Here is a 27,249-nt window from a genome sequence, read left to right on the forward strand (position 1 = left end):
ACGATAGAGATGCGATATTCCGACATGTCTCAGAAATGAAATTCTGTCTGGTCCGTACGACCCATCGATCTTTGCAGCAGCCATGATATTAAATAGGCTTTACTGTGAGTTTGATGAGAGTCGATGTCTCAGGAGTAACCCGTTCAGACCCGAGTTTGGTTGCTTTGATCGTGAGGCTAGTGCTGAAGGGATTCAACAGCGCCAACCCAACCATACAAATGCCCCAGTAGTTTGGCCCTGTGGTATTATGAATGAGTCCAAATGTCCCGGTGTGTTAGGATAAATGTATTACGTCCATACAGTAGAAGGCACCGCGTGGTAATGACATAGAATGATTGCTTTCTACATAGTCTTTTAAAACACCGCCGAGAAACTCCCAGCAATCGATGCAATAATTGGTACAAAGGTTTCAGGCGGGAGTCACATGTTAAGGTTCTTACAGCGAGGAGGATATGAAAGAGGAAGATGGAAACACACATGGAAGCTGGCTGTGGAAGTGGTGTTTACTGTGCCCGATCTGGCACGTCCACTTCATGACGTGTTGAATCTCGGACTCACGTTCATCATATTGTTTTAGCTTTAGTCGGAAGGGGCGAGGGATCAATATTTGTGCATTTCATTTGCCCGTAATTGGCACAAATTCCCGCAGCACAGATAGATCCTTGAATCGAACTGCCTTTAATCTAATCCAAGAAGTGCTGGTGTCCGCGCCCCTGTGTACAAGACAGCCACCTCGTTCCGAAGAGAGCACGCTGCCTATCAGATAGAAAGCTGGGGTCGATCGCTCCCAAATTCACCCCTTTCTACCTACGTTCATCAATTTGATTCCAGTCTTGTTTAATGGAGTAGACTTCTAATTAAACGCTTGCCGCAACAAGCGCTACTGGAATATCTGATCTCGATCGGCGGGCAGTTTGGTTTGTTAGAGATAGCTCATTAGCTGCTGGAACGTCCTCAGTCGCACGAAGCATCGCCAGCAAGCTTGGATGGTTGTTAGCGGGAACTGTTTGTGTTCGAAGATAATTATGCACAATTGCATGTAACATTGAATCCCTAACGTTGCTGTCGACTGGATAAGGGAGGGTCTATCCTCTACCCCACAAGTGCCATCCCTTGGTCGGGAAATGGAAGCACGCCATTGGTCGATGGACAATGTGGACTACAGTATCTAATATATGAGGCAGCTAGTGTAACAGAAAGTGTAACGCCGAGGGCTGAAGCAACGAGTGAGGACCAGGCACTACCACGACCAAAGATTGAGCCATCTCTCTCCCACTCCTCGAGGTAAGGCTGTCTTTGATGTATCGACTCGCGTTTTGCTGTGGATGGGGACTAGGGAGGTTAGGTTACTGCTTCATCCGCGCCCACCATGCATCGTATCATTGTTTTCCTCTCACAAGTAATTAACTTGTCGTCGTAGTTTGTATCGATCTTGAAAACTTTCCCAGACCTTGTCTGAGCGAGACAATCTAATTACAAGGTACAATTGTTCACAACAAAACAATTGATGAATGCAATTCTCTGGATACTAGGGTGACCTTTCCGTGTATATTGGCTAGATTCTTATACAGGCTGGTCGTGGTGTTCTGGTTCCTATATAGGTTGGGGAAATTGTTCATAAGATTTTCAAAAGCTTATTCAACTTCAAATGTTCTGTAGCTCAAGGATATATTGGTATGTGTTTATTAACAAAGTGTCGGCGTGTCTTCACAAGAGTCGAAGTGTTAGTGTACAGATTATAGGGCTGAAACAGGAGATATACATAGGGTTGCCTGGACAACTTACTTAAATGACGCCTATGATTCTCAAACAACATCTTGATATCTTTTGACGATTCGGTTACGGGTAATGTCAATGATAATCTGTATATCAAGACTGCCAATGACTTATTATTGTCGGCGAGCTGATTCTGGCCTGACATGAAGCAATATGATCTTTGCTTCCTTCTCGTTGTTTGATACTAGATGATACAGTCCGTCCATGGATGATCACAGCTGATGACGCTGTATCTGTGGCCAGACACGACGTCCCTCTATCAGGTGCCTACTGGATATGAACCGGTAGTGTATGTCTAGAACCTGTGTTGATCCATTACGTCACTCCTTACTCTCGTCTTGTCATTCACTGGTACTCATGCCTGTTCCTGAACAGGTTAAGTGAATATTATATTATGGAATCTAGATCCGTCACTTTTCGAATTCCTGTTTAGAGGTAATAACACACTTGTATTTTGTATAGATTGTACGGTTGGGTAGAGGCTGGTGGGTCCAGGTTTGCGGATAGGTTGACTTATGTTTGTTTCTTCATGATTTCATATCTCTTTTCTAATCCCTACCAAAGATTTCTGCATTCATCTGACGAGGTTTCTGAACACCTTGTGTAATCGCTGATTTCAGTTATCCATATTGTTATCATCGTGATCTTGCCCAGTGGAATCTGTTTCAGCGGATAATCGAGGGTGGTTATTCTCTGGCGTTGGCATGTGATATTGCTTGGATCTCTCCTTGGATGTCTCTATTGGTCCAATTGTCAAAGGCTTTTAGTTCTTGACTTTTCTGCTTGTCGAGGTTTCGGACCCCAGATTCTATCAGAATGTGGTCCTTAGTTTGCCAGTACTATATCATGGGTTGTGGTCCTTGGTTTGCCAGTACTATATGGCGGATTGTGGTCCCTGGTTTGCCAGTACTATATCACGGATTGTGGTCCTTGGTTTGCCAGTACTATATAGTGGATTGTGGTTTGCCAGTACTATATAGCAGATTGTGGTCCTTGGTTTGCCAGTACTATATAGCAGATTGTGGTCCCTGGTTTGCCAGTACTATATCACGGATTGTGGTCCTTGGTTTGCCAGTACTATATCACGGATTGTGGTCCTTGGTTTGCCAGTACTATATCACGGATTGTGGTCCTTGGTTTGCCAGTACTATATCACGGATTGTGGTCCTTGGTTTGCCAGTACTATATAGCGGATTGTGGTCCTTGGTTTGCCAGTACTATATCACGGATTGTGGTCCCTGGTTTGCCAGTACTATATCGCGGATTGTGGTCCTTGGTTTGCCAGTACTATATCACGGATTGTGGTCCTTGGTTTGCCAGTACTATATAGCGGATTGTGGTCCTTGGTTTGCCAGTACTATATCACGGATTGTGGTCCTTGGTTTGCCAGTACTATATAGCGGATTGTGGTCCTTGGTTTGCCAGTACTATATCACGGATTGTGGTCCTTGGTTTGCCAGTACTATATCATGGATTGTGGTCCTTGGTTTGCCAGTACTATATGGCGGATTGTGGTCCCTGGTTTGCCAGTACTATATCACGGATTGTGGTCCTTGGTTTGCCAGTACTATATCACGGATTGTGGTCCTTGGTTTGCCAGTACTATATCGCGGATTGTGGTCCTTGGTTTGCCAGTACTATATAGCGGATTGTGGTCCTTGGTTTGCCAGTACTATATCACGGATTGTGGTCCTTGGTTTGCCAGTACTATATCACGGATTGTGGTCCTTGGTTTGCCAGTACTATATCACGGATTGTGGTCCTTGGTTTGCCAGTACTATATCACGGATTGTGGTCCTTGGTTTGCCAGTACTATATCGCGGATTGTGGTCCTTGGTTTGCCAGTACTATATCGCGGATTGTGGTCCTTGGTTTGCCAGTACTATATAGCGGATTGTGGTCCTTGGTTTGCCAGTACTATATAGCGGATTGTGGTCCTTGGTTTGCCAGTACTATATCACGGATTGTGGTCCTTGGTTTGCCAGTACTATATCACGGATTGTGGTCCTTGGTTTGCCAGTACTATATCACGGATTGTGGTCCTTGGTTTGCCAGTACTATATCACGGATTGTGGTCCTTGGTTTGCCAGTACTATATCGCGGATTGTGGTCCTTGGTTTGCCAGTACTATATCGCGGATTGTGGTCCTTGGTTTGCCAGTACTATATAGCGGATTGTGGTCCTTGGTTTGCCAGTACTATATCACGGATTGTGGTCCTTGGTTTGCCAGTACTATATCACGGATTGTGGTCCTTGGTTTGCCAGTACTATATCGCGGATTGTGGTCCTTGGTTTGCCAGTACTATATCGCGGATTGTGGTCCTTGGTTTGCCAGTACTTTATAGCGGATTGTGGTCCTTGGTTTGCCAGTACTATATCACGGATTGTGGTCCTTGGTTTGCCAGTACTATATCGCGGATTGTGGTCCTTGGTTTGCTAGTACTATTTGATGGATGCTGGTCCTTGGTTTGCCAGTACTATTTGGTGGATGGTGGTCCTTGGTTTGCCAGTACTATTTGGTGGATGCTGGTCCTTGGTTTGCCAGTACTATTTGGTGGATGGTGGTCCTTGGTTTGCCAGTTCTATTTGGTGGATGGTGGTCCTTGGTTTGCCAGTACTATTTGGTGGATGGTGGTCTTTGGTTTGCCAGTACTATTTGGTGGATGGTGGTCCTTGGTTTGCCAGTACTATTTGGTGGATGGTGGTCTTTGGTTTGCCAGTACTATTTGGTGGATGGTGGTCTTTGGTTTGCCAGTACTATTTGGTGGATGGTGGTCTTTGGTTTGCCAGTACTATTTGGTGGATGGTTGTCCTTGGTTTGCCAGTACTATATCTTGGATTTTGCCAAAAAGGAAAAAGCCTACAACCTTTCCTCTGTCATTAAGCCATCACGCCTGTGTATCTGTAACCCCGTGGCGTCAGACTCAATCCACTCACTCACTCATGCCAGACTGGGTTTTCTCACTGTTGTGATGCAGTGCTCGTTTCCACACTGCAATAACTGACTAGTTTCATGCTGAAGACTGATTAGATAAGAGTAAATGTGCCTCACTGTTTGTTCTACAGATTAGGTGTCTCCTCGGACGGTTATCCCAATCGTACATATTAGCACTAGCTGAGACATGACGTGTTTGTCTAGTCAGTCTTGTCAACATGGGGCAGAGCTTTGGTCGTACATACCGAGGATAACGATTCATGGAACTATCTGGGGGATCGGTCGACCGAGGGCATTTGTCATGGTACATGTTCAACATTATGGGAACAATTTCACATCACACATGTTCGACATGGCAGGGGACAGTTGTACAATTCACATATAGTTCATCTTAATACTGCATGTTTCGGCCAACATTTCCCAACTGGGTGAATGTGACCCCGGGTTCGACACTAGGAACTCCTTCTGTGGCTAATGCCACGATGTGATAACACTAGGGCTACATTTGAAGCAGAGTATGCTGCAAATGGCTTTATGTGATGGAGGAGCTACAAAAGATGCATGAATGCTCCAGTATTTTACAGCTCCCACTAGATCTACTCTCATAGTTACACTAGACTTGGTAATACAATGCTCCTGTATTTGACAGACCTTACCAGATCTATTTACATTCTGACACTATAGACCCGGTGTGCACCTGTATTTTACAGTCCTAACCAGATCTATTCACATTCTGACACTATAGACCCGGTGTGGTCCTGTATTTGACAGTCCTAACCAGATCTATTCTTATTCTGGCACTATAGACTCTGTGTGCTCCTGTATTTGACATTCCTGACCAGATCTATTCAAATTCTGACACTATAGACCCTGTATGCTCCTGTATTTGACAGTCCTAACCAGATCTATTTACATTCTGACATTATAGACCCGGTATGCTCCTGTATTTGCCAGTCCTAACCAGATCTATTCACATTCTGACACTATAGACCCTGTATGCGCCTGTATTTGACAGCCCTAACCAGATCTATTCACATTCTGACATTATAGACCCGGTATGCTCCTGTATTTGACAGTCCTAACCAGATCTATTTACATTCTGACATCATAGAACCGGTATGCTCCTGTATTTGCCAGTCCTAACCAGATCTATTCACATTCTGACACTGGAGACTTGTACTGTTACAGGGGCGAGACCTAAAGGTATTTCTTTAACTAGATCTGACCGCATTACAATTGTGATTCTATAGTCGAGATCTTGTGCAAGACTCGAAAAGCTGAACCTACTTCCAACACTAGATCTGACTCATCTGGCGTAAAGTACCTGATTAAGAGCTACATCTGATTCTTTATATCCTTAAGTCCTTCATCGGATGACGAGAGATGGGTTCCGGTTCACAATGAGATCTATAGTCGATGGAAATGAATGAGAGTTTGTCGTTTCTTAAATGCAAGGGGGGCGGTCGGGTAGCCTAGTGGTTAAAGCGTTCGCTCGTCACGCCGAAGACCCGGGTTCGATTCCCAACATGGGTACAATGTGTGAAGCCCATTTCTGGTGTCCCCCGCCGTGATATTGCTGGAATATTGCTAAAAGCGGCGTAAAACCATACTCAGTAAGTCAGTTAAATGCAAGGGTCACATCAACTGCTACTTCCTTCTGTCACCAAGGCAAGAAATGTGGGTCCCTTCTTACTTGTCATTCGACACTGCAAAATGTGACATTCCAGGCTATATCTAAATCGTATTCATAAACCTACTTGCTTCTAGGATCTCTGACATTAACGTTACATGTGAACGTGTTATACCATACAGCAGGGGTCGTATTCTGAACCTACATGTTTCTATGTTTGACATTAAGGCCACACGTGAACGTTATACCATACAGCAAGGGTCATATTCTGAAGCTACTTGTTTCTATGTATGACATTAAGGCTACATGTGAACGTGTTATACCATACAGCAGGGGTCGTATTCTTAAGCTACTTGTTTCTATGTATGACATTACGGCCACATGTGAACGTGTTATACCATACAGCAAGGGTCATATTCTGAAGCTACTTTTTTCTATGTATGACATTAAGGCTACATGTGAACGTGTTATACCATACAGCAGGGGTCGTATTCTGAACCTACTTGTTTCTATGTTTGACATTAAGGCCACACGTGAACGTGTTATACCATACAGCAAGGGTCATATTCTGAACCTACTTGTTTCTATGTATGACATTAAGGCTACATGTGAACGTTATACCATACAGCAAGGGTCGTATTCTGAACCTACATGTTTCTATGTATGACATTAAGGCTACATGTGAACGTGTTATACCAAACAGCAGGGGTCGTATTCTGAACCTACTTGTTTCTATGTTTGACATTAAGGCCACACGTGAACGTGTTATACCATACAGCAAGGGTCATATTCTGAACCTACTTGTTTCTAGGATCAGATTGGATTCTATGTATGACGTTAAAGCTTATCCGAACTTTCTTATACCGTACACCAGAGGTCACTTTCTGAACCTAGGGGCTTCTAGGACCAGGTCGGAAATGAATCTCCTCCTAATCACTGATGACTGCTGCACAGAGAGGTAGTAAAGCTGGGAACTCTTTCAGCCTACTGACGCCACAAATTCTTATGCCACTATCAGTGAAATACATTAATGGACCATTTCTATTACAAAACCACATCAGCTCTAAGTTTGAGTTACATAATGGCGAAATGTGTCAGACACCAGAACACGTGTTCTAATTCATCGTGGCAGTGAATGCGGGGGCGAGAGAGAACCTATTATAATCCAATATAGGAGAATTGAAAGCGTCACTCGACTTAAATCGCCGTGCATCTGCTTCTTGACGACTTCAGACATGCTGGAAGCAGTGATGAAACCCATCACATTGAAGAATTCGTTTAAAACTCATTCGACACTGACACTTCCTTCAAAAGAACCACTGGCAGATGTTGAACTGTTGAAACATAAAAAGAAATCTGTTGAAACTTTGACGAAGCATCCTTTCAAAAACAACGAGACGTTTGAAATGTGCTGCAATTACGCACTGACATGTGAACATAACTGTTTGGCTATTATTGCAGTGTGATATCAGCGTGTCCAACTATAAGCCTGGAGTCTGCAATATTTCAACAGCTGTTGATACAGCTCCAGCAAGGCACCGGGCTGTACTGCTGACAGACATGGTTCTACGCTTATACAAGGTAGAAAGCCTTGGGCAGAATTTCTGTCAATGGTATAAGCATCTTTTATGCGATTCTGTATCGGAAGGCGATCCTTAGCGTATATTTATTAACTATTTTCGTCACCTACCGCCCAAGGGTACCGAAATCAATCATTCTGATGGACATCCAACTCATTGAGAATGTTGTCGTAGAGGGTTTTTAATGGTTATGGTTGCAGTTTTAATGGTTTAATGGTTGAAGTCATAAGCAATGCTGCTAGCAGAGAAGGACATTCTTGCCCATGTGTCGATCCCCTGGTGTCTTAAACGTAGGATAGGACAGTCTTGCCCATGTGTCGATCACCTGGTATATTAAACGTAGGATAGGACAGTCTTGCCCATGTGTCGATCACCTGGTGTCTTAAACGTAGGATAGGACAGTCTTGCCCATGTGTCGATCACCTGATGTCTTAAACGTAGAATAGGACAGTCTTGCCCATGTGTCGATCACCTGATGTCTTAAACGTAGAATAGGACAGTCTTGCCCATGTGTCGATCACCTGATGTCTTAAACGTAGGATAGGACAGTCTTGCCCATGTGTCGATCCCCTGGTGTCTTAAACGTAGGATAGGACAGTCTTGCCCATGTGTCGATCCCCTGGTGTCTTAAACGTAGGATAGGACAGTCTTGCCCATGTGTCGATCACCTGATGTCTTAAACGTAGAATAGGACAGTCTTGCCCATGTGTCGATCACCTGGTGTCTTAAACGTAGGATAGGACAGTCTTGCCCATGTGTCGATCACCTGATGTCTTAAACGTAGGATAGGACAGTCTTGCCCATGTGTCGATCACCTGATGTCTTAAACGTAGGATAGGACAGTCTTGCCCATGTGTCGATCCCCTGGTGTCTTAAACGTAGGATAGGACAGTCTTGCCCATGTGTCGATCACCTGATGTCTTAAACGTAGAATAGGACAGTCTTGCCCATGTGTCGATCACCTGATGTCTTTAACGTAGAATAGGACAGTCTTGCCCATGTGTCGATCCCCTGGTGTCTTAAACGTAGGATAGGACAGTCTTGCCCATGTGTCGATCACCTTGTGTCTTAAACGTAGAATAGGACAGTCTTGCCCATGTGTCGATCACCTGGTGTCTTAAACGTAGGATAGGACAGTCTTGCCCATGTGTCGATCACCTGGTGTCTTAAACGGAGGATAGGACAGTCTTGACCATGTGTCGATCACCTGGTGTCTTAAACGTAGGATAGGACAGTCTTGCCCATGTGTCGATCACCTGATGTCTTAAACGTAGAATAGGACAGTCTTGCCCATGTGTCGATCACCTGGTGTCTTAAACGTAGGATAGGACAGTCTTGCCCATGTGTCGATCACCTGGTGTCTTAAACGTAGGATAGGACAGTCTTGCCCATGTGTCGATCCCCTGGTGTCTTAAACGTAGGATAGGACAGTCTTGCCCATGTGTCGATCACCTGGTGTCTTAAACGTAGGATAGGACAGTCTTGCCCATGTGTCGATCCCCTGGTGTCTTAAACGTAGGATAGGACAGTCTTGCCCATGTGTCGATCCCCTTGTGTCTTAAACGTAGGATAGGACAGTCTTGCCCATGTGTCGATCCCCTGGTGTCTTAAACGTAGGATAGGACAGTCTTGCCCATGTGTCGATCCCCTTGTGTCTTAAACGTAGGATAGGACAGTCTTGCCCATGTGTCGATCCCCTGGTGTCTTAAACGTAGGATAGGACAGTCTTGCCCATGTGTCGATCCCCTTGTGTCTTAAACGTAGGATAGGACAGTCTTGACCATGTGTCGATCCCCTGGTGTCTTAAACGTAGGATAGGACAGTCTTGCCCATGTGTCGATCCCCTTGTGTCTTAAACGTAGGATAGGACAGTCTTGCCCATGTGTCGATCCCCTGGTGTCTTAAACGTAGGATAGGACAGTCTTGCCCATGTGTCGATCCCCTTGTGTCTTAAACGTAGGATAGGACAGTCTTGCCCATGTGTCGATCCCCTGGTGTCTTAAACGTAGAATAGGACATTCTTGCCCATGTGTCGATCCCCTGGTGTCTTAAACGTAGGATAGGACAGTCTTGCCCATGTGTCGATCACCTGGTGTCTTAAACGTAGAATAGGACATTCTTGCCCATGTGTCGATCCCCTGGTGTCTTAAACGTAGAATAGGACAGTCTTGCCCATGTGTCGATCACCTGGTGTCTTAAACGGAGGATAGGACAGTCTTGACCATGTGTCGATCCCCTGGTGTCTTAAACGGAGGATAGGACAGTCTTGACCATGTGTCGATCACCTGGTGTCTTAAACGTAGGATAGGACATTCTTGCCCATGTGTCGATCCCCTGGTGTCTTAAACGTAGGATAGGACAGCCTTGCCCATGTGTCGATCACCTGGTGTCTTAAACGTAGGATAGGACATACTTGCCCATGTGTCGATCGCCTGGTGTCTTAAACGTAGAATAGGACATTCTTGCCCATGTGTCGATCCCCTGGTGTCTTAAACGTAGGATAGGACAGTCTTGCCCATGTGTCGATCCCCTGGTGTCTTAAACGTAGGATAGGACAGTCTTGCCCATGTGTCGATCACCTGGTGTCTTAAACGTAGGATAGGACAGTCTTGCCCATGTGTCGATCGCCTGGTGTCTTAAACGTAGGATAGGACAGTCTTGCCCATGTGTCGATCACCTGGTGTCTTAAACGTAGGATAGGACAGTCTTGACCATGTGTCGATCACCTTGTGTCTTAAACGTAGGATAGGACATTCTTGCCCATGTGTCGATCACCTGGTGTCTTAAACGTAGGATAGGACAGTCTTGCCCATGTGTCGATCACCTGGTGTCTTAAATGGAGGATAGGACAGTCTTGCCCATGTGTCGATCACCTGGTGTCTTAAACGTAGGATAGGACATACTTGCCCATGTGTCGATCGCCTGGTGTCTTAAACGTAGAATAGGACATTCTTGCCCATGTGTCGATCACCTGGTGTCTTAAACGTAGGATAGGACAGTCTTGCCCATGTGTCGATCACCTGATGTCTTAAACGTAGAATAGGACAGTCTTGCCCATGTGTCGATCACCTGGTGTCTTAAACGTAGGATAGGACAGTCTTGACCATGTATCGATCACCTGGTGTCTTAAACGTAGGATAGGACAGTCTTGACCATGTGTCGATCACCTTGTGTCTTAAACGTAGGATAGGACATTCTTGCCCATGTGTCGATCACCTGGTGTCTTAAACGTAGGATAGGACAGTCTTGCCCATGTGTCGATCACCTGGTGTCTTAAATGGAGGATAGGACAGTCTTGCCCATGTGTCGATCACCTGGTGTCTTAAACGTAGGATAGGACATACTTGCCCATGTGTCGATCGCCTGGTGTCTTAAACGTAGAATAGGACATTCTTGCCCATGTGTCGATCACCTGGTGTCTTAAACGTAGGATAGGACAGTCTTGCCCATGTGTCGATCACCTGATGTCTTAAACGTAGAATAGGACAGTCTTGCCCATGTGTCGATCACCTGGTGTCTTAAACGTAGGATAGGACAGTCTTGACCATGTATCGATCACCTGGTGTCTTAAACGTAGGATAGGACAGTCTTGACCATGTGTCGATCACCTTGTGTCTTAAACTTAGGATAGGACATTCTTGCCCATGTGTCGATCACCTGGTGTCTTAAACGTAGGATAGGACAGTCTTGCCCATGTGTCGATCACCTGGTGTCTTAAAAGTAGGATAGGACAGTCTTGCCCATGTGTCGATCACATGGGGCATAAACGAAGGACAGGACATTCTTCTTCACGTGACGTGTCATAGGTAGGACAGGACATGCTTGCTCACATGTCACCCGAGTGTCATAACCCTCATTTGATAAATTCGCATGTCATTTGTGCCTTTTTGCGAACACCTGGCGTCATCGCTGGTTTGTGGTGGTTCGTAAACGCGCTTATGGTGTGTGGTCGACTATTGGCGAAGATTTTTTGTGAATGTGGAGGGTCTTTTGTAGCTTTTGTACATGTTCTGAAGGATGTTAATGGAAGCAGTTAATGTCGTATGTACTAACTGTGGATACACCTTTTTGAAACAGGAGAGATACTTTTGTGATTTGGCAGTCCGTGTTGGGTAGTCGTGGCATTTGGTTGGATGATATGCAGTCATTTATAGTATCAGTTCAACAGAGAGACGTTATCCAAAGTTACAAATGCTAATCAGTGTACAATATTCACAACACGCATCTGAAGTGAATAAAGACATGAAAACCATGACGAGACAGGCAGCCTACAACACGAAGGGATACACAAACCCTTGCCTAACCCCGTCACTCAGGCTATAGTGTTTGACGCCTCACCCCGTCACTCAGGCTATAGTGTTTGACGCCTCACCCCGTCACTCAGGCTATAGTGTTTGACGCCTCACCCTGTCACTTGGGCTATAGTGTTTGAGCCTCGTCCCGTCACTCAGGCTATGGTGTTTAAGCCTCAGCCCGTCACTCAGGCTATAGTGTTTAAGCCTAACCCTGTCACTCAGGCTATAGTGTTTAAGCCTCTCCCCGTCACTCAGGCTATAGTGTTTAAGCCTCACCCCGTCACTCAGGCTATAGTGTTTGTCGCCTCACCCCGTCACTCAGGCTATAGTGTTTAAGCCTCACCCCGTCACTCAGGCTATAGTGTTTGTCGCCTCACCCCGTCACTCAGGCTACAGTGTTTAAGCCTCACCCCTTCACTCAGGCTACAGTGTTGTCGCCTCACCCCGTCACTCAGGCTGTAGTGTTTGAGCCTCACCCCGTCACTCAGGCTACAGTGTTTAAGCCTCACCCCGTCACTCAGGCTATAGAGTTTAAGCCTCACCCCGTCACTCAGGTATTAGTGTTTGAGCCTCACCCCGTCACTCGGGCTATAGTGTTTGAGCCTCACCCCGTCACTCAGGCTACAGTGTTTAAGCCTCACCCCGTCACTCAGGCTATAGTGTTTAAGCCTCACCCCGTCACTCAGGCTACAGTGTTTAAGCCTCACCCCGTCACTCAGGCTATGGTGTTTAAGCCTCAGCCCGTCACTCAGGCTATAGTGTTTAAGCCTAACCCTGTCACTCAGGCTATAGTGTTTAAGCCTCTCCCCGTCACTCAGGCTATAGTGTTTAAGCCTCACCCCGTCACTCAGGCTATAGTGTTTGTCGCCTCACCCCGTCACTCAGGCTATAGTGTTTAAGCCTCACCCCGTCACTCAGGCTATAGTGTTTGTCGCCTCACCCCGTCACTCAGGCTACAGTGTTTAAGCCTCACCCCTTCACTCAGGCTACAGTGTTGTCGCCTCACCCCGTCACTCAGGCTGTAGTGTTTGAGCCTCACCCCGTCACTCAGGCTACAGTGTTTAAGCCTCACCCCGTCACTCAGGCTATAGAGTTTAAGCCTCACCCCGTCACTCAGGTATTAGTGTTTGAGCCTCACCCCGTCACTCGGGCTATAGTGTTTGAGCCTCACCCCGTCACTCAGGCTACAGTGTTTAAGCCTCACCCCGTCACTCAGGCTATAGTGTTTAAGCCTCACCCCGTCACTCAGGCTACAGTGTTTAAGCCTCACCCCGTCACTCAGGCTACAGTGTTTAAGCCTCACCCCGTCACTCAGGCTGTAGTGTTTGAGCCTCACCCCGTCACTCAGGCTATAGTGTTTGAGCCTCACCCCGTCACACGGGCTATAGAGTTGGAGCCTCACCCAGTCACAAAGGCTATAGTGTTTGAGCTTCACCCCATCATTCAGACTAGTGTTTGAGCCTCACCCCATCATTCAGGCTACAGTGTTTGAGCTTCACCCCACCATTCAGACTGTAGTGTTTGAGCCTCACCCTATCATTCAGGCTACAGTGTTTGAGCTTCAACCCACCATTCAGACTGTAGTGTTTGAGCCTCACCCCGTCACTCAGGCTACAGTGTTTGACGCCACACTGTTATTGATTCTGAACAATTGCCAATTGCAAGACATCTTGTACCTTTAAAATGAAACTTTTGATTGTGCAAACTGAAACTATTGAGGCGATTATTCAACGTAGTATATCGATGTGTTGACAAATTAAGAGATATTGACGTACATACATGAATTGCGTACCGAGGTTCGAACTCCTTGGGATATTTCTAATTTATCACAAAAGAAGAGACCACAGAAAATAGAACTCATTGTTGTTATTACAGTAATGGCTCCAGGTGTCCAGGGAGCGGGTGACCATCACCCTACGCATTAAGTGATCGAGTCCCTGGGGTTCTGGGTGCAGATTTTCATTTTGATTTCGAATCCAATATTCTCCCTCAATATGATCCTTGGTCGTGCACCTTACCGGGGCTGGTTTGTTTGACCAGAGTGATAAACGTCTGCGACCTGCATCACATCAGACGTTCCCCGGTCGAGCTGACATGTCATGGTATGTTTCATGTTACGATAATACTGCGGCGTTAATCCAAACTGATGCAAGGAGTATTCGTATTCGAATCAAACAGAAACCGTTACAGTCATGTACTGTTACATGTGCCTTGAGAGAATGGTTTGGTTCGATGTGGTTGTGATGTGGTTGTGTTGTGCTTGATGTGCTAAGCGTGTCAAGCAATATTCCAGCAGCTGCAGCCTTTGGTGTCTAAATTAAAACCCTCCTCATCTGTTTCATATTTAGATCTATGCAGAGTGACACACACAAAAACTATCCACAAGACTATGAGAAGAGAGTTAAAGGTTAATAGTCAACTTTCCAATATTCCAGCAACCCCAGCCCTTTAATGATGTATGTGTACCTGGTTTAATCATGTTTAATGTTCCAGCTGAACTTATCATGAATTGTATCTCCAGCAATACTCCAGCAGCTCGAGCCGTTATGTCTATATTTTACAACTTTAGAGGCACAATCAAATAGTCAAAGAGCATCATACAATGCTTGCGTTTGATGATGGTTCAGTGGCTTAGTAAAGCTTGAAAACAAATTCATGGTAGACATGTGAAAGATATTTCCAAATTTGACGTATCAGTGACAACAATGATGTTTGATGCAATTCCCTGTTTTGACTTGTACCATATGTTCCCTTGTTCAGGGGAATATTTAACTTGCCTTTGCGTGTGTTTGTGACGCAGGCTACCGGTGGGGCAGGATACGCTCACTTTTTCGCGAATACCTCCTCTCATCATTATGTGATAGTGATTCATAAAAACATGTTCATGATAATGTCGGAATCGTGCAATCGACTTTCTTATGATTACAGAAATAGTTTTGTCGCTTTATTCACAAGGACGTCTGAAGCGAGGTATCCCTAGAGTCGCCTTTCTAAATCTGTCAAATCAGACCCAGACGCTGATCATCAGCAGGACGCGAATGTGTTCTGGTCTCCTTCTGAAACCAGCCTTGAATACAACAAATTCCCAGTTTACAATTGGTGTTGAAGTTTCAGTATTGATCCGTGCTGAGTAGGCCCCATTGAGCACCTTGGCGAATACCCGCCGTCACCAGCATCCCCATCACGCTGATGCAGCGTGTGACCGACATCGCGACCCTCCCGGGGGACCAGCATTCCTGTTAGTAATGTGTTGCGCTGGTGTGTGTGCAGGCAGCTGCCGCTGCTTTACAAGGTCGGGGAATTACTTACAATCACTGTGAATCAGTGAGTTACACTACAACAGTAGATGTGAATACATCCATAGCGCGGTCGGCATAAAATGTCTGGACAAATCAGAGACTTCCGGTAAGGGCAATGTCTCGCTAGGTTATCAGTGTGTCGGTTTGTGTGACTATATGTGTCTGTGTGTCTATATGTGTTTCTATATGTGTGTCTGTATTGGGTCTGTGAGTCTGTATATGTGTATGTATGTGTGTCTATGTGTATGTCTGTGTGTCTGTATGTGTCTGTGTGTGTCTGTTTGTGTGTGTATGTGTTTCTCTGTGTGTGTGTTTGTAGCATTGTCTTTAATTACTGTTTTTCTCATTGTTCATCTTTCTATTGTCTTATTCTCGATTCCTCTCTGCCCTTTGCTCTGTCTATTTGTATGTCTTGTATTCTTCATGTTAAACTGTTTCTCTCTACATAATATACTTACGCTGTGTAACTGTATACACATCTCTCATGTTCGTATATATATACACACACATATATATCCTTATTGTGTATGTCTGACTGTCCATATACCATGCCTGGCATTCGGCAGTCAGACTATGTGAACTAATCTTACAGGCAACATAAAACCCTGTTCCACCTCTCCTAACTGTTTTTATCTCTGTCGTCTTTCTGTCTATCGATCTGTCCTATACATATATTTTGAATCTCTCTGTTCTTATGCAGTGTATATTTCTTCACGATGGGGTAGGCTCGTGGTTAAAGCGTTCACTCGTCACGTCGCTCGGGTTCTATTCCTTACATGGGTACAAATAGTGATTATATTATAAAATGATAAACAGAATTGCACCAGATTATCTGTGTAATCTTGTTCTGCGTCAGATAGATATAGATAACCATTACAAATTACAAAACCAATACAAAGAAATGGTATGCAGTTACACGAAATATTTTGAAAGACTTCGTTTTGCAGTAAGTCATTTCTTTCAGCTACTACCCGCCTTTGGAATCTGTAACCAGATGATGTTAAGCATTCAAGCACGTACACGTGTCTTAAAAAGGCATTGGATACTTCTAAAAGTTGTATATACTTGACTTAAATTACGGTACTCGATATTTTCTAATTGTCCATGCTCGTGTAAGACTTGGATGCAGTGATCTCAATAGTCATAGCGTTGAAAGACATTATACAAATATTGCAGCATGTCAGTGTGGTTTTCATTTGGAGTCTCCGCATCACTTCCTCTTTGCTTGTCCTACTTATTGTAACGTTAGAAGCACTATGTACTACTACACAAAGGGTTTTGATCTGAAACCAGCATTGTGTGGTAACAAGAATTTAACAAGAGATACTTCTGTCCATATCTTTCTGTCTTTTTATAGAAAATAGTGGTAGGTTTGTACATTGAGTATTAATATATCTTACGCTTACACGCACATGACTGTAGTGTTGGTTACATGAGTGGTCTTCTTATTATATAATTTGTATTGTTTCTTGACCTTAAAGTTTTGATGTTAACACAAATGTAATATGGTAACAGGGAGCGGTATTGACATAAGCCAGTTGGGCCTGCTTACCAATACCTTCCAAGTTAAGTTGAACTCAAAATGTTGAAAGTAAGTAGTAAAGCCCATTGTTGGTCTTCTCTGGCATCGAAATGTTCCCAGACGTTTCTTAAAAACAAGCGGCGTAACACAACACTCACTCACTGTTTGCTTTGTGCTGCTGTCTTGCTATCCACCCCTCGGTCATCACGCGTGTCTGAATGTCCATACACCGGTCATAATTGTGTGCGCCGTATTGTTCTCAAAATGTCATTTACATTTACTCTCAGCGTCTATCAGTCTCATTGTCTGTCTGACCAGCTGTTTGTGTCTCTACCCGTATTCCAACATATTACATTCCGACATTCCAGAATTCTGTTTCCATTATTCTGACTTGGCGTGTCTCGCTGCCTGTCTTGCTGTCTACGGGTATATCTATAATTGTGATTTATTCTATTCAGTCCTCTGTATTTGTGTCTCTTTCCGCCCTTAAATACCCTCATTGTTCATCGAACTCAGCCCTTTCCATCGTCTAGCATATATTCCTTGTGAGATGGCTTGTTAGACGAAGCGTGTTGCTAACGAAGCTCATGGCACCAGTGGATACGACACTAGTGAGTTGTTAAAGCAACCCTTTGGTGTTGATACCGACGTGTTTCACGTCAAATATCAAGCTTGTTTCATTCCATTGATCAGGGAAACCACGATGACTCCACAAATCGATGTCTCCAGATACTGTTTCATAAACTTTCATGGACAGCGTCTGCTTTGTTCATATTGGTATTTTAATAATTCATCTAACATATGGAACAGATACTCATTCAACATGGTCAGCTTCAACTATATTGGGAGTGCACATATTACCCTGAAGAACCCGCTGGACGGATGCTGGCGTCTTCTGTGTGACGTCTTCATTGGACATCCTTTGAGAGCATTCACTACATGTGTCAGTGCTACCTATAGATGCTATTCCATCTATATTTCCGTAGACGTTGTAATTATTATATATAGAAAAGTGCGACAGTGAAAGCCAATATTCCATCATATGATCCCAGTGGGAGCATTGTGTTGTTACATCCTGAATCGCCGATCTAAATTCCTTTTGATCATGCATTGCTGACCATCATCCCGATCCAAAAACATCTTAGCATCACCAGAACACAGTAAATAGGCCAGGAAGCACCCAAACGCTGCACACGATAGGCCTGTGTATACTAATGAAGCCTTTTATCTAAGGAGCCATTATGAAAGCATGTTTGGGCCATTATGTTCTTATGGAGAATCAATAGCGAGAAGAGGGGGGCCTGGGAGTGCATGGATGGTTTGGAGGATGCTAGGCAGTGTGCGCCTGCAGGGAGCTATAGTGGCCGACGTGTGCATACACTTGCATCATGTCTGGTCATTAATTATAGACGGGCTCTGGCCAGTAATCAGCCTGACACGGGAAGATGGCAACAGGCAAATTAGGCTGTATTGTCAGCAGTACAGGTGCTGTGTATGTGTGGATGTGGCGAGAGAAAGAGGCGGCAGACACTGTGGGCATGTGTTTTACAGTACACTGTATTGGGCCTGTCAGATGATGACGAGACTCTTTGTCATAGTCCCTTCATGCACTGTATTGGGCCTGTCAGATGATGACGAGACTCTTTGTCATAGTCCGTTAATGCACTGTATTGGGCCTGTCAGATGATGACGAGACTCTTTGTCATAGTCCGTTAATGCACTGTATTGGGCCTGTCAGATGATGACGAGACTCTTTGTCATAGTCCCTTCATGCACTGTATTGGGCCTGTCAGATGATGACGAGACTCTTTGTCATAGTCCCTTCATGCACTGTATTGGGCCTGTCAGATGATGACGAGACTCTTTGTCATAGTCCCTTCATGCACTGTATTGGGCCTGTCAGATGATGACGAGACTCTTTGTCATAGTCCCTTCATGCACTGTATTGGGCCTGTCAGATGATGACGAGACTCTTTGTCATAGTCCCTTCATGCACTGTATTGGGCCTGTCAGATGATGACGAGACTCTTTGTCATAGTCCCTTCATGCACTGTATTGGGCCTGTCAGATGATGACGAGACTCTTTGTCATAGTCCGTTAATGCACTGTATTGGGCCTGTCAGATGATGACGAGACTCTTTGTCATAGTCCCTTCATGCACTGTATTGGGCCTGTCAGATGATGACGAGACTCTTTGTCATAGTCCCTTCATGCACTGTATTGGGCCTGTCAGATGATGACGAGACTCTTTGTCATAGTCCGTTAATGCACTGTATTGGGCCTGTCAGATGATGACGAGACTCTTTGTCATAGTCCCTTAATGCACTGTATTGTCAATGTTAGTTTCTTGCCCACGACATCACTTGAAATGGGTTAAATTAAGCAGGTGATATGCAGGTTACGCATAATACTTGTGTCTTTAGTTGTATTAATATGTGTTCAGCAGATAGTAGGCTTGTGTTCAGCAGGTTGTGTGTGTGTTCAGCAGGTAGTAGGTGTGTGTTCAGGAGGTTGTGTGTGTGTTCAGCGGGTTGTGTGTGTTCAGCAGGTTGTGTGTGTGTTCAGCAGGTTGTGTGTGTGTTCAGCATGTTGTGTGTGTGTGTATTCAGCAGGTAGTAGGTGTGTGTTCAGCAGGTAGTAGGTGTGTGTTCAGCAGGTAGTAGGTGTGTGTTCAGCAGGTTGTGTGTGTGTGTTCAGCAGGTAGTAGGTGTGTGTTCAGCAGGTTGTGTGTGTGTGTTCAGCAGATATTAGGTGTGTGTTCAGCAGGTAGTAGGTGTGTGTTCAGCAGGTTGTGTGTGTGTGTTCAGCAGGTAGTAGGTGTGTGTTCAGCAGGTTGTGTGTGTGTGTTCAGCAGGTAGTAGGTGTGTGTTCAGCAGGTAGTAGGTGTGTGTTCAGCAGGTTGTGTGTGTGTGTTCAGCAGGTTGTGTGTGTGTGTTCAGCAGGTTGTGTGTGTGTGTTCAGCCGGTTGTGTGTGTGTGTTCAGCAGATATTAGGTGTGTGTTCAGCAGGTTGTGTGTGTGTGTTCAGCAGATATTTTAGGTGTGTGTTCAGCAGGTTGTGTGTGTGTGTTCAGCAGGTTGTGTGTGTGTGTTCAGCCGGTTGTGTGTGTGTGTTCAGCAGATATTTTAGGTGTGTGTTCAGCAGGTTGTGTGTGTGTGTTCAGCAGGTTGTGTGTGTGTGTTCAGCAGGTTGTGTGTGTGTGTTCAGCACATATTAGGTGTGTGTTCAGCAGGTTGTGTGTGTGTGTGTTCAGCAGATATTAGGTGTGTGTTCAGCAGGTTGTGTGTGTGTGTTCAGCAGATATTAGGTGTGGGTTCAGCAGGTTGTGTGTGTGTGTGTGTTCAGCAGATATTAGGTGTGTGTTCAGCAGGTTGTGTGTGTGTGTTCAGCAGATATTAGGTGTGTGTTCAGCAGGTTGTGTGTGTGTTCAGCAGGTTGTGTGTGTGTTCAGCAGGTTGTGTGTGTGTGGGTGTGTTTAGCATATAGTAGGCGAGTGTTCGGCAGGTTGTGTGTGGGTGTGTTTAGCAGATAGTAGGCGTGTGTTCGGCAGGTTGTGTGTGTGTGGGTGTGTTTAGCAGATAGTAGGCGAGTGTTCAGCAGGTTGTGTGTGTGTGTTCAGCAGATAGTAGGTGTGTGTTCAGCAGGTTGTGTGTGTGTGTTCAGCAGATATTAGGTGTTTGTTCAGCAGGTTGTGTGTGTGTTCAGCAGATAGTAGGTGTGTGTTCAGCAGGTAGTGTGTGTGTTCAGCAGATAGTAGGTGTGTGTTCAGCAGGTCGTGTGTGTGTGTTCAGCAGATAGTAGGTGTGGTTTCAGCATGTTGTGTGTGTGTTCAACAGATAGTAGGTGTGTATGTAGCAGATAGCAGATTAGTGGTCAGAAGTTAATGGGTAGAGAGGAATAATGACCTCAGCAGCGGTCAGGGAAATTACAATTGTACGTGACACAGTTAAACAATTTGAAGAACTTGTGTTATTTGTGTTGTTGGTGACGTATGTAGTTGTTACCATGGAAACAAATGTTGGTAGTTATCTGCCGTTTGATGTTGACATTTCGGGTCATTCCAGGGATGAAAAGATCACCTGGCCCGATGCTTTACGTGCCGACGACTGTTTGAATTGTTGTTTATGCAGCCAACCACTCGAACTAAACTGTAATAATTCTATACTTAATACTTAATATCTGCCGATACGGCTGAAATACGAGGTGAAACAAGTCAATCCCTCTAAGACATACCAGACGCTGGTTTTCAGTGATCCATTCATATAGTTTTCAACACTAGTTCGTCTTTTTACGCCCATACTCGCGACTGCTTATTCTGGGGTGCTGACATTTTATATTATGACGTCATGTTGTTTCATGGAATGTAATGTGGATCCTGTTGAAATGTGGTACTCTGCTGTAAAGACTGATTTGTACTACAGTAATTAGTACTGCAGAGATTAGTACTACAGCGATTAATACTACAGCGATTAGTACTGAAGCGATTAGTACTGCAGCGATTAGTGCTGCAGTGATTAGTACTACAGCGATTAGTACTACAGCGATTAGTACTACAGCGATTAGTGCTGCAGCGATAGGTACTACAGCGATTAGTGCTGCAGCGATAAGTACTACAGCGATTAGTGTTGCAGCGATTAGTACTGCAGCGATAAGTACTACAGCGATTAGTGTTTCAGCGATTAGTACTGCAGCGATTAGTACTACAGCGATTAGTACTATAGCGATTAGTGCTGCAGCGATAAGTACTGCAGTGATTAGTACTACAGCGATTAGTGCTGCAGCGATCAGTACTGCAGCGATTAGTACTGTAACGATTAGTACTGCAGCGATTAGTGCTGCAGCGATCAGTAGAACAAGAATTGGACTTCTGTGCCACCTGTGAGAGCAGTACTATATTATATATTATGTCATTTTCTATAATTGATGTTTTATATATCTAGCTTTAAATGAAGACATGTGATACGCTACTGGTTATATATTACTGTCCTTGTCAACTGTTTCCTTTTCATAATGTGTAAAGATAATATTCTATTCACAATATGGCTGAACTATTACTAATGTCACTATTGTATTGACTTGCTCACTCACTCACTCACTTCCTTCTTACATACATATACTATAACCGTGTTCCATACTTCTTAGATACACATACTGTTGTCGTGATATTGCAGTGTTCCATACTTCTTAGATGCACATACTGTTGTCGTGTTATTGCAGTGTTCCATACTTCTTAGATACACATACTGTTGTCGTGTTATTACCGTGTTCCATACTTCTTAGATACACATACTATTGTCATGTTATTGCAGTGTTCCATACTTCTTAGATACACATACTGTTGTCATGTTATTACCGTGTTCCATACTTCTTAGATACACATACTGTTGTCGTGTTATTACCGTGTTCCATTCTTCTTAGATACACATACTGTTGTCGTGTTATTACCGTGTTCCATTCTTCTTAGATACACATACTGTTGTCGTGTTATTACCGTGTTCCATTCTTCTTAGATACACATACTATTGTCATGTTATTGCAGTGTTCCATTCTTCTTAGATACACATACTGTTGTCGTGTTATTACCGTGTTCCATTCTTCTTAGATACACATACTGTTGTCGTGTTATTACCGTGTTCCATTCTTTTTAGATACACATACTATTGTCATGTTATTGCAGTGTTCCATTCTTCTTAGATACACATACTATTGTCATGTTATTGCAGTGTTCCATACTTCTTAGATACACATACTGTTGTCGTGTTATTGCAGTGTTCCATTCTTCTTAGATACACATACTATTGTCATGTTATTGCAGTGTTCCATTCTTCTTAGATACACATACTGTTGTCGTGTTATTACCGTGTTCCATTCTTCTTAGATACACATACTATTGTCATGTTATTGCAGTGTTCCATTCTTCTTAGATACACATACTGTTGTCGTGTTATTACCGTGTTCCATTCTTCTTAGATACACATACTGTTGTCGTGTTATTACCGTGTTCCATTCTTTTTAGATACACATACTATTGTCATGTTATTGCAGTGTTCCATTCTTCTTAGATACACATACTATTGTCATGTTATTGCAGTGTTCCATACTTCTTAGATACACATACTGTTGTCGTGTTATTGCAGTGTTCCATTCTTCTTAGATACACATACTATTGTCGTGTTATTACCGTGTTCCATTCTTCTTAGATACACATACTGTTGTCATGTTATTACCGTGTTCCATTCTTTTTAGATACACATACTATTGTCATGTTATTACCGTGTTCCATTCTTCTTAGATACACATACTGTTGTCATGTTATTACCGTGTTCCATTCTTTTTAGATACACATACTGTTGTCGTGTTATTGCCCTGTTCCATACTTCTTAAATACAAATGCAATTTCCGTGTTCCTTCTTTCTTATATACAGATAGACTACACATTCTTTCTTACATACAATACGTTTTGGCCGCTGCTTTTGGCGTTTCCCTCCTTCATACATGTAAATCTTAGTGCCCATCTCTCCCTATACATGCTGTGGTCGTGTTCCTTCCATACATATATCAGTGTCGTGTTCAATATTTGTTACATACACAAATACCGTGCACCACCCGATTTATATACAGATATGTTTCATCTCCGTTTTACACATGTATGTTCCGTATATATATATGGCCCATCTCTCTTATATACAGATACAAGTGTTGTCTTTTATTTCTCTTATATATCGGTACTAAAGCCGTTCACCTTCCTTCATACACACAGCCGGATACACGCTCCATGGTGTTAGGGCCTTCAGGTCGGCGACAGTTCGAATATCTTTAAGGTTGTAGATCGGTTTTCAATCGATGAGTTATTCTTAATTCATGAGTCATCTCATGTGTCGAGATTGTCTTGAATATGATCGGCTTATGACGACGTCTTATGGCTAATGCTGCCTGATCTTTGTTTCAGAATGATGTGAGCCGACCAGGAGGAGTCCAGGAGACCAAACAACAATGGTTCAACTGTTCTACTACGAGACCCGGGGGAAATGCTGCCGGAAGGTGTTCAACTACGAGGGCTACCCCACCAAGGTCTTGCTGTTTCCTTACGAAGGGTGGGCCCAGCCTGCTCTCATCTCCTACTGGACACTTAAAACTTACTGGTGGAGTCGATCCAAGTGTAAAATTGTGGAAGTGATAGGTTCCAAGAAGTCCACGACGAAAGGCAAGATGGTTGACAAAGGTAACGGAACAATGATGATCCAAGGCAAGTTCAAGGAACAGCCCCAGCCCGATTTCCGGATGCATCTAACGACGAATGTGAGTCAGGCGGACTTTCAGTTGGGATACTGTGTGACCGGGACACTAGAGCGTGGGGATAAGAAGGCAGGGGGGCTTCAGCTCACACACTTTGCCATGGTCAAGAGAAGAGGCTATTGATTCGCCATGCTCTACTGAAGACGTGTTAAACAATTCCGCCTCTCGTATCGGCATTATTGATATGTAAGCTTTCAACCTGGACAGAACCGGCTACAGCTTCCCACACCATGGAGGTCATGTCTACCTATTCAGACTGCAGGACACGTAAACTTTCCCAGCCTGTATTCACCAAATACAGGATTCGAACCTGGTACAAATAGGACAACTAGTTGTCTGTTTCCAGAAAAGCATAAATCACCCAATACCAACAATTTACAACTGTTGATGCGGACATACAATTTGCGTCACTTTAATAAGATTGGGACTGTTGTGTTATAGAAAGCGTGCCTGCCAATAGAAGCATGTCCGGATACCTGCATGGTGTTGTGCTTGTACTCATCGCCAGAAATGTTGTGCACAAGCAGTGCTTCTACCGGCCAAACGGGGCCCAGTCCTCTGCTGCTCCGTCTACTGTGCGCGTATCATTCCATTGCTCATCTACAGACAGAGACAAGTTATTTTTGTCGACAGTTTGTGTTGACCATCATTGACATCCGAGACATTGTTATGGCGCCCAACATGGGCTCCAGTCGTTGTGCTTCATCAATCTTCCATCTACTAAGGGACTTTTGACATATACTTTATTCGTCGACAGAAAATAGATATTTTCTATTATAGCAAGTTTGTATATGTTTGCTTAGCTCCTGGTGTTCATCAAGAGTGTACCAGGCGGTACACATGTCGTAATCAAAATCACCAAACTCAAACTTGATCCATCTTCGCTTGGTGCTCCTCGTAAGCCCACCAATCAATGGCGATCTGGGAATCTTATCGACGTGATAGCCAAGACAGTATCGATCACCTCTAATTGCAAATCACGTTAGTTTTTCCGTCTCGTCATAGTACGATTCACAATCTGGAAAATCTGTATTCATTTGACTGCAAACACTGACTATTACCGTGTGTTATCTTCATTTGAGACACGAACCATGAATACGATGTCGTCCCTATTGGAGACATACAACCATTCCAACTATATTCTTACTATTCGTTAATGGTTTATTGATTATTCTGTGAGTATTGTGTGTGTTCTTCTCCTTTCCTCCTATCATTCCAGCTGTGTCCTTTGTTAATTTTGACTTGTTTGTGAATGTCACTTAGAGCCGACCAATGTATACTTAGAGCTATGAAAGGCTGTGAGATTGAAAACTGTGCCAAACGGTAGTCGATTATGGTATAAACCCAGTTGTTATCATACATCGTCTTGTCTGGTTCTTCCGCCTAGATCTCAGTCAACTCCTTTGGGGCAACTTGACATAAGAGTGTGTAGAACACCGAATAAGACAAAGGGCATATAGAATAGACAAAGGAGTTTTAGTAAAACTTAGATCGATATACATGTATAAACACGATCTAGGGTGCAGAACGGCTTTTGAACATCTCACTAGGCGTAAATATTATTTTTAAGAGTGAGTTTTACAGAGTGATGAGTCATACGCATTCTTTGTAAAGCCAGTTGGTCAGTATGTATGTCGTGTTGACGAGATTCCACTGTACACCATGGTGAATAATGGCCGCAGTCAATTGTGTGGCGCACCTGGCTGTCGTGTCGACACAATCCATCCCCGTGTTACAAGTGCCTCCTTAAACACTTGAAACACCGGAAGCAGGTCTATCAAGATGGTTGCCAGACTTGATAATGCCCCCTTATACCACCGTGTTTACGTCACTTCCGGTACTGTGAATAAATATACACCATTGATGCAAAAAGTCTGCAGTGGCGGTATTGGCGAGCAATACCCAGGGGCACCTGTGTACATTTGTACCATCAGCTTAAGCTAAGCCCTTATTAAATCCCTAAAGGTGAAAGCATGCTGGTAGGGTTAGGGCAGTGGTGGGATAATTACACCTCTCGTCTTCACCATAGTGACAGTTGTCATACAAGGCAAATGGCTGTCTTGTCCGTCATGTTTGACAACACTGCGATAGCAGATGAGTTACTGACAATTTGCACGCGATGCCTACATTTTCTTCATCAATATTCCATGGCCCGGATTTATTGAGGTAAATACAGGGGTACTTAATCCATCATCATGTCCCTCTGATTGTATACACAACAATCACGGGTGAATCATGAGGACGGTGCTCCGTCACAATTTAGACTTCTCACCAATTGCAGTGGGTTTTGTCCAATCAGTTCAGCAGTTTTGTTGGTGTTTAATAAATCAAATTGTTATTGATTAATAATTGTGATAACAATTACACGAGTGCCTTTTAACAGCTGTGACAATTCAGAGTTTGGGGAACAACTCAGTAACTGTGCTTTGATGTAATGGCTATAGTATGACAATACCTACTTGAGTGTCTAGCAGCATGCTGATAATAAGGAACTGAAGGCACAACCCATCACTTATTATATTATAACAATACTCTCCAGGGAAACTAGATTAACAGTCGTCTTGCAACAGGCACTTGTAGATCAACAATTACATATACCAATAGGTTCTTTGAGGAAAAAGGGATGGTTGGGGTAGCCTAGGGATTAAAGCGTTCGCTCGTCTCGCCGAAGACCAGGGGTCGATTCCCAAAATGGGTACATTGTGTGAAGCCCATTTCTGGTGTTTATCGCCATGTTATTGCTGGAATAATTCTAAAAGCGGCGTAAAACCTCACTCACTCTTTGACGAAATGCAGGTAAACAGTTGCATAATAACAGATATATTAATTTAATAAGTTTATAGTTTGCGTTTGGTAAAATAGGTTTGATAATATTCACTTCAAACTATAAAAATATGAAATTTTGTAAAAATAATC

At 43.9% G+C, this 27,249-nt stretch overlaps 1 protein-coding gene across 2 annotated transcripts; it reads left to right on the forward strand.

Moving 5' to 3' along the window:
• Positions 1–292: 292 nt before the first annotated feature.
• Positions 293–25,690, forward strand: LOC124151035. 2 transcript variants are annotated; one of them, XM_046523277.2, is made up of 2 exons: positions 293–1,284; positions 23,987–25,690. In XM_046523277.2, the coding sequence occupies exon 2, from the start codon at positions 24,031–24,033 to the stop codon at positions 24,454–24,456; it is 426 nt and encodes a 141-aa protein (XP_046379233.1). In that variant the 5' UTR covers positions 293–1,284; positions 23,987–24,030; the 3' UTR covers positions 24,457–25,690. The 2 variants fall into 2 exon arrangements, with proteins under 2 accessions (XP_046379233.1, XP_048256690.1); XM_048400733.1 differs by lacking the exon at positions 293–1,284 and adding an exon at positions 15,435–15,621.
• Positions 25,691–27,249: the final 1,559 nt, after the last annotated feature.

The sequence above is a fragment of the Haliotis rufescens genome, unplaced genomic scaffold, assembly GCF_023055435.1.
Source record: "Haliotis rufescens isolate VD_foot unplaced genomic scaffold, xgHalRufe1.0.p SCAF_20, whole genome shotgun sequence".
NCBI lineage: Eukaryota > Metazoa > Mollusca > Gastropoda > Lepetellida > Haliotidae > Haliotis > Haliotis rufescens.